Source organism: Aegilops tauschii, chromosome 3 (assembly GCF_002575655.3).
Source record: "Aegilops tauschii subsp. strangulata cultivar AL8/78 chromosome 3, Aet v6.0, whole genome shotgun sequence".
NCBI lineage: Eukaryota > Viridiplantae > Streptophyta > Magnoliopsida > Poales > Poaceae > Aegilops > Aegilops tauschii.
The window spans coordinates 375,038,173-375,046,223 of NC_053037.3; the positions used below are offsets into that span (position 1 = coordinate 375,038,173).

An 8,051-nucleotide genomic window follows, 5' to 3' on the forward strand; every position below is an offset into this window, starting at 1 on the left:
CTTGATGACATAAGTAAACTTGTTCAACCATTACAAGCACGGCATAATCATACTAGTTCAACCCAACAAGAGCAAACTACTAATTTGAAACAACAAGATAAAAGGCAAGCACAAGCGGAAGGAAAACAAAGGCAGGCTTTGATGTATCTTCATCCCTAAAAGGGGCAGAAGGGGCGGTCGTAGTAGTGGTCATCCTCCCGCGCTTCTGCAATTTCCCAACCATTTGTGATGTTGTCGATCATGTTCCATGACTTGTACGCGGCGTACACATCTACTCCTGTGTACTCGATGAGGTTGTTTGGCAGCGGGCTGATCCCCCATAGTTTGTGGTCTTCCTACATGTCGATGTTCTTCTTCATGCCTTTGTAGAATGGGTGGATGACGCTGGCTGCAACATCAATCAAGGAGTCGTACTCTTTTCCGGTGTATGGAATTCTCCAGAAGCGCTGAATGTCGATGTACTTGTTGGGGTTGATCGTCGGAAGGCCAGACATCATCATCTTCTCTTTGTCGCTTTCAATGCTGAAACCGGCAAATGTGAACAACCTCTCATGCTTCAGCATCTCGTTGAGGCGCTTGGGCCTGCAAGGGGAGAGACATTTTGAAGATTAGCATTACTTTGATGTTTGAATTCTTCATTTTTGTTTTGTTTTACAAGCGATGAATCCATGAAGTAGATGCTTATATAGCATAATTAATGGATGAATGTACTTCAGAAATTAGTAAACAAAGTTCTGAAATTAAATTCAAGTACATCATGTTATTTTTCTTTTTGGATTATACACAGTTTGAGCCAATGTTGTATGTGCTGCTTTAGTACTAGTTTATTTACTTTTGTTGAATAGGACAACACATACCAGTGCTTCAGCAAGTTCTTAGTTTTTTTTGCTTATGAAAATAACATTAGACCAAATTCAGAAACTAGTTCACTACATCAAGTTCAGAAACATCTTTTTAATACATTGAGTACAGAAACTACACTATCGGATCAAGATCAGATACTACACTAGTACATCAACTTCGGAAATTAAACTTCTGCAAGATTTTCAAATAGTAATCCAGTGCATCAGGTTCAAAAATACATTTATAGTGTATGTACTTGAGAAAATGCAGTAGTGCATCCACTTCCACAAACCACACTAGTACATCTAGTTGGGAAACAAGTTTGATGAAATTTTCAGGATAGAGTACTAATTAAACAGATGAACCAAACAGGGGCAAATGAGTAGGATGGTTCACCATTTCGTGGCCGCTGCAATGTGGTACACCAGGCAGAGTTCCTCCACGCACAACTGCAGGACTGCTGCCATCTCGTGAGGTTCGTCTTCCCTGGTGTAGTGCACACCAAGGCCGACGATCTTACGACGCAAGCTGCCAGCCTTCCTCTTGAGCCTGGAGATCATCTCGTCGGCCTTGTCTGGTTCGCTGGTGCAGACGATCTCCAGCGTCTCCTTGCCGTGGAGCTCAACCCCTGTGAGCGTTTTGGTGTACGCGCGCTTCTCGCCGGGGACGTGAACGTCGTCGAGGTTGCAGCTCTTGTCGAACGTCTCGCCATGATGACGCTTGGCGGACGGTTCCTCTGCCATCGCCCTCCTCCGATGACTGTGGGCTTGGGATAGAGAAGTTTGTGGTTTGTCTGTGGTGGAGAAGGAAGCGGCAATGGTGGTTCTGAGAATGAGGCAGAGATGGAAGACAATGGGGTATTTTGCAGCGCCTGGACGGGGATGTGTGGGAGGCGGTTCGTCGGGGACGTGGTTGTGTAGTGGTCGTGGGGGTCGCCGTTTGCAGCCCCTTGTGGCAACCGCCCAGTGGGTGGAGCGGGTGGTGGCCTGGAAGAACTAACCGTCCAAGCCAAAGGGTTTTTACTGTTGCACTGAGTAGTCTTGTCAAGCTGTACTTATCAGCTGCTAAATCCGACTTGCACGTCTCAGGGGTGGTGATCATGGCATTTTACTGTCACACTGATCCGTCTTGTCAAGCTGTACTTATCAGCTGGTTATCCCACTTGCACGTGTCAGGGTTGGTGATGGAGGTTTGTACTTCTCTACTGTGGGTACTTGGACTGGTGATTTAAGTGTAACTGAACTTACCAAATACCAGTCGGACTGTGCGTGTCGTGCTAATCTTTTTTTAAACATTTTTTGTTTTTTTTGAAAGGATTGTTTATATCAACATAATCTTTGAAAGTATTTTTACAGATAAATTAGTTTTTCATCAGCACAGGTGTATTATATTTGCATTTGCTTGAGGTAATTATTATTCTGTATTGATGGACTTTCTGAACTAGGACTGGCAAAACCAGACATAGCTTGTTTTTTGAAACGATGTTTTTTGAGGTGTTCACGGGTGTGTTTGGTTACTCTGCCTTGTACTGACGAGTGAGAAATATCAGTACTGATGTGTGTGAGGGTTTAGATTTTCCTTAACATATTTTTGCTGAGTTACTTGTCGACGGTAGTGTTGGCGTCAGATAAATCCAGATAATTTTTTTCAAATAAATTTGTGACTGCATTCAAAAGGATTATCAAATGGTTTACATAATAATGTCACTGGTCCAGCGGGCACAAATCACAAATTATATCTTAACTATAGTACTGATCGAGAAATTGACGATAAAGCTAAATAAGTTTTGGTAACGACAGTGTTTCTGAAATGTTTCCTCATTGTGTACCGAGGCAACTGAGACTACAAGCTTATTTTTCAGTTGACGCAGCAGCATAACCACTATGGATTGTTCAGTCTTGAGCTCCTCCTAACTGGCCCAAAATGTTGTCCCTTGCCGGCGCCCTTTCCTGGTTGAGCCTTGGCAGCTTCATCGTCAGTTTCTGTTTCCTCGTCCCCAATACTGTCATCTTCATTGTTTTCGTCTGATTGGTCGTCATTCTCGTCAAACTCTTCTTCTTCATCCTCTTCATTTGATTTTTTGGAACTCTGGACCTTCCCCTATTTCGGTTCAGTGCCACTGACCTCCTTGCCCACTTTGCATGTGCGGGCATTATGTCCGTCAGTTCCCCCACACTTGCGGCAAGTGTAGCTGTTACGTGTGTCGTCTCCATTGGTAGAAACCTGGGCGGCTCCAATCTGCTTCTGCAGCTTTTGCTTGTTGACAATGGCATCTGTGCGGTGTGGGCATGTGCGGTAATTATGGTTGGTCACGACGTTGCAAAATCTGCATGCCCTTATCCCGAGAGGTTTGCCGTCCGGGCCAAATTCCACGCGCCTGATGGGGCATGGCGGCTTTTTGGCTGCTGCTTTCGCTGCTTGCGTCTTACTCTTCCTCCCTTTTGTGTTTGAGAATATGGGTGGTTTAATTACCCTTCCCTACTGCTGCTGGTAGGATCCCCTGTTGTCATGTCGTTCGCCTACAGCACCATCAAGCTCATGATCTTGCATGTGATCATGTTGCTGCTCTTGAGTGTGCACATGGGCAAGCTCTGGTTGTTGTTGTTCATCTTCCTCGTTGTCGAATGGGTCAATAGCTCCTAGATGGTTTATCTCGGATAACATTGTAGCAATATCCTGCTCAATGGCTTCATTGTCCGCGACACCTCCATTTTCAGCAGAATGCATGGCGTCGAGTTCTTGTTCAAGTTTGTCCATGACGACCCGTGACCTCGCCATTTGCTCTTGGCTTCTCAAGCTTTTTCTATGCACCCTCATGTTCAGCGTCAGTAGTGAGCTTTCAATTCAGTATTGGGAGGCCTTGTTTGACGCTACTGTCCTCAAGTCATTTCTGTCGAATGTTGGCTGGATGTTCGGGCGTTTGGTGTATCTCCTGAGGATGTATTTCTCTGGAACGCTGGCAGCCTTAATTTTCTGCATCATGCACAGGACATGCACGCAGAAAATACCTGTATTTTTTGGAAGAGGTGAATGTTTTTTGTCATTTCATTCGAACAAAAACTTTGCAAAAATAAGTAGTACAATATGTAACATCTTTTTTTAGTCCTTACCTGTGTGGTCCCATAGCTTGCACTCGCATTCATATATTTCTCCCACAGGGTCTGCAACCACCTGGAACGCGTGCTGAGACCACGCAGACAGTTTTTGCGGGTTGTTGTAGCGCACGAGGTACTTTGTGGGCTCTTTCGTCTCTGTCGCCGTGAAGAGTGTGCTCAGTTTTAGCCTTTTCTGATCTCGCTGTGCACAGCTCGTGAGTAAAGCTTTGCCATCTGGGTGTCAAACCCATAGAAGGTCACCGTGTTTTGTTCCTTTTGCCCATGCAAGAATGATGACCAAATTATTAGTTTTCTCGTAGCAAAAACTTGTCTAACTAATAAAGTTTTACTTTAGTAAGCATGTTATTTTGTCTCACGACAAGTGATAGAGCTATACCCTATTACCCATTGTCTCCTAGTTCTCTGTCTACCTCCTGGTTTTGATGCAGGAGTTTACCTGGCTGACAAACCGGTGTAGGTTTTGTCTCTCACTTACATAGTTCCTCTTAAGCACATAGTTCATGCTCTCACTTCGTTGTGTGGATGTCATTTTGGCGCAGAAAATTTCTTTGAAGTAGGCTGATATCCATCTCTCACGCTCGTTCCACATGGCCACCATCGTGGCATCATCATGGAGGTTGTACCTATCCATGAGTCCTTCCCAGGCAGCCTCAAACTCAGTTGGCATGAGGGGCCAGTTGAGGATTGATGTGAATTCATCCTTAAAGTCTTTGTGCAGGTTGTACAGGAATGCGAGGTGTTCCCTGTACTTCTTCATAATGTGCCAGCGGCACAGCTTGTGTACTGTGTTCTTGAAAGCATCTCGGATCGCCAAAGCCATTGTCGGGCACTGGTCTGGTAATGAGAAAAGAGACGTGGAGTGGTCAGCAGATGGTAGTGTATATATACCAATAGAACTGACACAACATTTTTACTGTGTTATTTTCCTTTTTTAGGGGGGTGGTTGGGGGTGGTTTTGGCGGTTACCTGTGATGATGCATGTAGGAGCCTTCCCTCTCATGCACCTTAAAAATGTCTTGAACAGCCATCTGAATGAATCTGCATCCTCATTTCTTGTCAGGGCGAAACCAAAGAATGTAGTCTGTAAGTGGTTGTTAGTACCCACAAACACCCCAAGTGGCATATGGTACTTGTTGGTCTTATATGTGGTGTCAAACGTTACGCAGTCACCAAAGTCCTGATACGCCCCTCGGTAGCTTGCGTTCGCCCAGAATATGTTCTTAACTCTGTCGGACTCATCAAGTTGCATGTCACAGAAGAATTCCCTGTTTATAGCTTTCATCTCCCTGAAGAAGTTGACAGTCTTTAGGACATCGTCCACATCATCCATCCTTGAATTTGCTGCATATTAAAAGCGAATAGTCATTCAAAAATGCATGTTGAACTGGCGTCAGGTCATGCGTTGCGTAGTATGTTTGTACTGACAAAGGAAAAAAGACGGAGGGGGTTTATGAGAGGAGAACAAGTTTGTACTTACAGGTTAATCAGGTCTTTGGCATTCATTTTGAGGAAGTAGCTACCGGGGTCATCGCCGCCCAGTATGCTCATGATTTGCGCGTGTTCAATGCCTTTGAACTGCATGTACTTGACGTACTCCAAGATTGTTTTGTCAAAGTTTTTGTGGGAGTGCAAGAAGACAAGCATTTGTGGGGTGAGCTGTAGCCTGTGGTTGTGTTCCCAGACTATCTCTTTTACGACAAGTGTTCCATCCTTTTCCCTCTTCAACCTCATTTTAGCCTCGCAGTTAGTCCTGGTTGTCGTCTTGTTCCACTGTCTATTTGCTTCTAACACCTTCGACTCATAGACTCCATAGCACATGCAATAAAGGTAGACTCTGGTCTTAACCTTTGAGCCTTCCCTGACAGCAAAACCCGCGTGCTTTGCATAGACGTTGTAGAAGTCCTTTGCTTCTTTGAAAGTTTCGAAACGCATCTCTAGCCTTGGCAGAACGTAAGCTTCAATGTTAGGTGGCTGCACGCAACATTGAACAAACAAAAACGCAGTTATGAAAATGTTAGATGGGGTGGTATGGACTGTGCTTGTATTTTTTTTCTGGATGGATACTTACATGTGTATAGCTCTGTGCTGCCTCCGGTGTTTGCTGTTCACCCTGGTGTATGGGCGCGGGTGGTGTCACCCTTGGCACATGCAGCAATGCATCTCTTGGAGGGAGCAATGTTGACGAAGATCTCCCTCTCTCATTGTACGGCCGTCTCCCCTCAGATTCGTTGTGAGGTTGCTCCTGTCTATATGGCTCATATCGTGTACTTTGGACCCTGCTAGAGTGGCCAAAATTTCTGTCTCTTTGGCCTGGTCTTCCCGTCGCAACCGCTTTTGCAGCACGGATGATTGATGTTGACGGAGCGACTGGTGGAAGCCTGTGTGTCCTTGCTTTTCTGCATGCGCTAGGGAAGGAAAACATTTGTTGTTGGGGAAATTGTTGACCTTGTTCCAACCCAGCAGTGGCAAAGCTTGTATTCCCAGATATTGGTGTTTGCTGCATAGAAGAACCTGTCCATGCTTCTGATGATTCCGGTGTAGCTTGAAATCTGCCTGTATTGTTGAAGTATCCAGGTGCTATTTCTGGTGTTACCCAACCAGGCGATGCCCCATATCTGCTTGGCTCATCAAACCCTCGCTGCGTGTCCCGCCTTGCATGTTTCTGCAATGATATTCAACAGTTTTGGGATTAATCTTTTCTGCATTTTTCTTGTATACATGTTATGGGTAACATGTCATGCACTGAAGGCAATGTACAAGTTGAACTTGCATTGCTGGCCTATATTAAACTTTGTTCTCTATTTTGTATCTGGTTTAGTTTTCAGTCGAACTAATGCACGTACATGTTCAGCACTGATGTACTGATTTTTAGCACTGCTTGTAAACTAAACATTGAACTTCATCTGTTATAGAAAGTTTTTTATCTTTTTCCCTATAACTGATGCATAAACATTTGGTGCACTGCTTACAATTTGAACATTGAACTTAAGATATGTATGGTTATGCATATATATAAATCTGATGCATGTCTTCTCTTTTTTTCATCTATAACTTATGCAGCTACACTAGGAGTACTCCTAGTTTATGTATCATTGAACTTACTGTGTAACAAGTGTATATTTTTTTAACAACATTCTTTCACTAGTTCGAACTGACGCAACTACACGGCATGTACTTTTAGAAATAACATCATATAACTTGCAGTGGTAGCTGAACCTTATATAAAGCCTAGTAGCTACTTGGACTGATGCATAAGTTTATATTTTTTGGCTTGAACTGAAGCTAGCATATTAGAGGTACTGACAGCAACCTCAACATCCAAATTGTGCATCAAGTGGCAGGGGTGTAATGAACTGATGCAAGCATTTGCAATGTACTATCAGGTTCTTCTTCATAGCAGGACTGATGAACTGATGGACTGACACAAACGTGGGAAGCAGACATTACCTCCAGTGGACTGACTTCTTCTTCTTCCTGATAGCACTCGCCAGTTACCCTTATAGTGGCGGCCAACGCTGCTCGCAGACGAGCGCTACTTGCAACACCTAGGGGGTTGCTTGCAGCAACTGTGTCCACCCTCGCAATACCCCCATGCGCAGCTTACAACGGTAGCCAAGGGTTTGCAGCACCCACCGCCCATGCAACACTACCACCCCTCAATGATGCAACACATGGTGGTCCCTTCTACAATGGTTGCTTCCTACAAGCGTGCAATGAGGAAGAAGGCCATGGCAAGGTAGGTATGTAGGAGATGAGGTGGTTGCAGTCGTTCCTCGGCCTACTATCACCTCTGTGGCCCACGGAGCATCCTGTTTCATGCATTGTATGACTAATGCCCAATTAAGGGGCACATATTTGCTTACCATTCATCTGTATGGATTAGTGTCAACTTCTTGTTCTCGTTCCAAATCTATCTATTAAGATACTAAGCACCCTCGACTTGGAACCTCCTGATGCTTCGGTGGTTGTGGGGTCACTACGGGCCCTGCTTATAAAGGGGTATCGCTACTTGAGAGTAACACACACATATATAGCCGTAATGTGTTGGTCGGTTTCCTGGTTTGGAGAAGGTTCTAGAAGGTATTACATGGG

General features: G+C 44.6%; 2 protein-coding genes across 2 annotated transcripts; both read right to left on the bottom strand.

Moving 5' to 3' along the window:
* Positions 1-335: 335 nt before the first annotated feature.
* On the bottom strand, positions 336-1,586 carry LOC141042962 (uncharacterized). Its single transcript, XM_073511875.1, has 2 exons — positions 1,240-1,586; positions 336-582 (listed from the first exon to the last, which is right to left on the bottom strand). Exons 1-2 carry the CDS (start codon positions 1,584-1,586, stop codon positions 336-338), a joined length of 594 nt encoding a protein of 197 aa, XP_073367976.1.
* Positions 1,587-3,687: 2,101 nt separating this feature from the next.
* On the bottom strand, positions 3,688-5,891 carry LOC120975849 (protein FAR1-RELATED SEQUENCE 5-like). Its single transcript, XM_040402579.1, has 5 exons — positions 5,480-5,891; positions 4,926-5,300; positions 4,435-4,793; positions 3,954-4,140; positions 3,688-3,851 (listed from the first exon to the last, which is right to left on the bottom strand). Exons 1-5 carry the CDS (start codon positions 5,889-5,891, stop codon positions 3,688-3,690), a joined length of 1,497 nt encoding a protein of 498 aa, XP_040258513.1.
* Between the last annotated feature and the right edge of the window lie 2,160 nt (positions 5,892-8,051).

What these genes read in the sequence shown, in the direction of transcription:
- LOC141042962 (XM_073511875.1), bottom strand. Translation starts at nt 1,586, where the DNA reads ATGGCAGAGGAACCGTCCGCCAAGCGTCATCATGGCGAGACGTTCGAC. An exon ending in ATTGCAGCGGCCACGAAATG is followed by an intron (nt 583 to 1,239) that starts GTGAACCATCCT and finishes CTCCCCTTGCAG; the next exon opens with GCCCAAGCGCCTCAACGAGA.
- LOC120975849 (XM_040402579.1), bottom strand. Translation starts at nt 5,891, where the DNA reads ATGCGTTTCGAAACTTTCAAAGAAGCAAAGGACTTCTACAACGTCTAT. An exon ending in TCCTACATGCATCATCACAG is followed by an intron (nt 4,794 to 4,925) that starts GTAACCGCCAAA and finishes TCTCATTACCAG; the next exon opens with ACCAGTGCCCGACAATGGCT. An exon ending in ATGTGCTTAAGAGGAACTAT is followed by an intron (nt 4,141 to 4,434) that starts GTAAGTGAGAGA and finishes AGCTGTGCACAG; the next exon opens with CGAGATCAGAAAAGGCTAAA.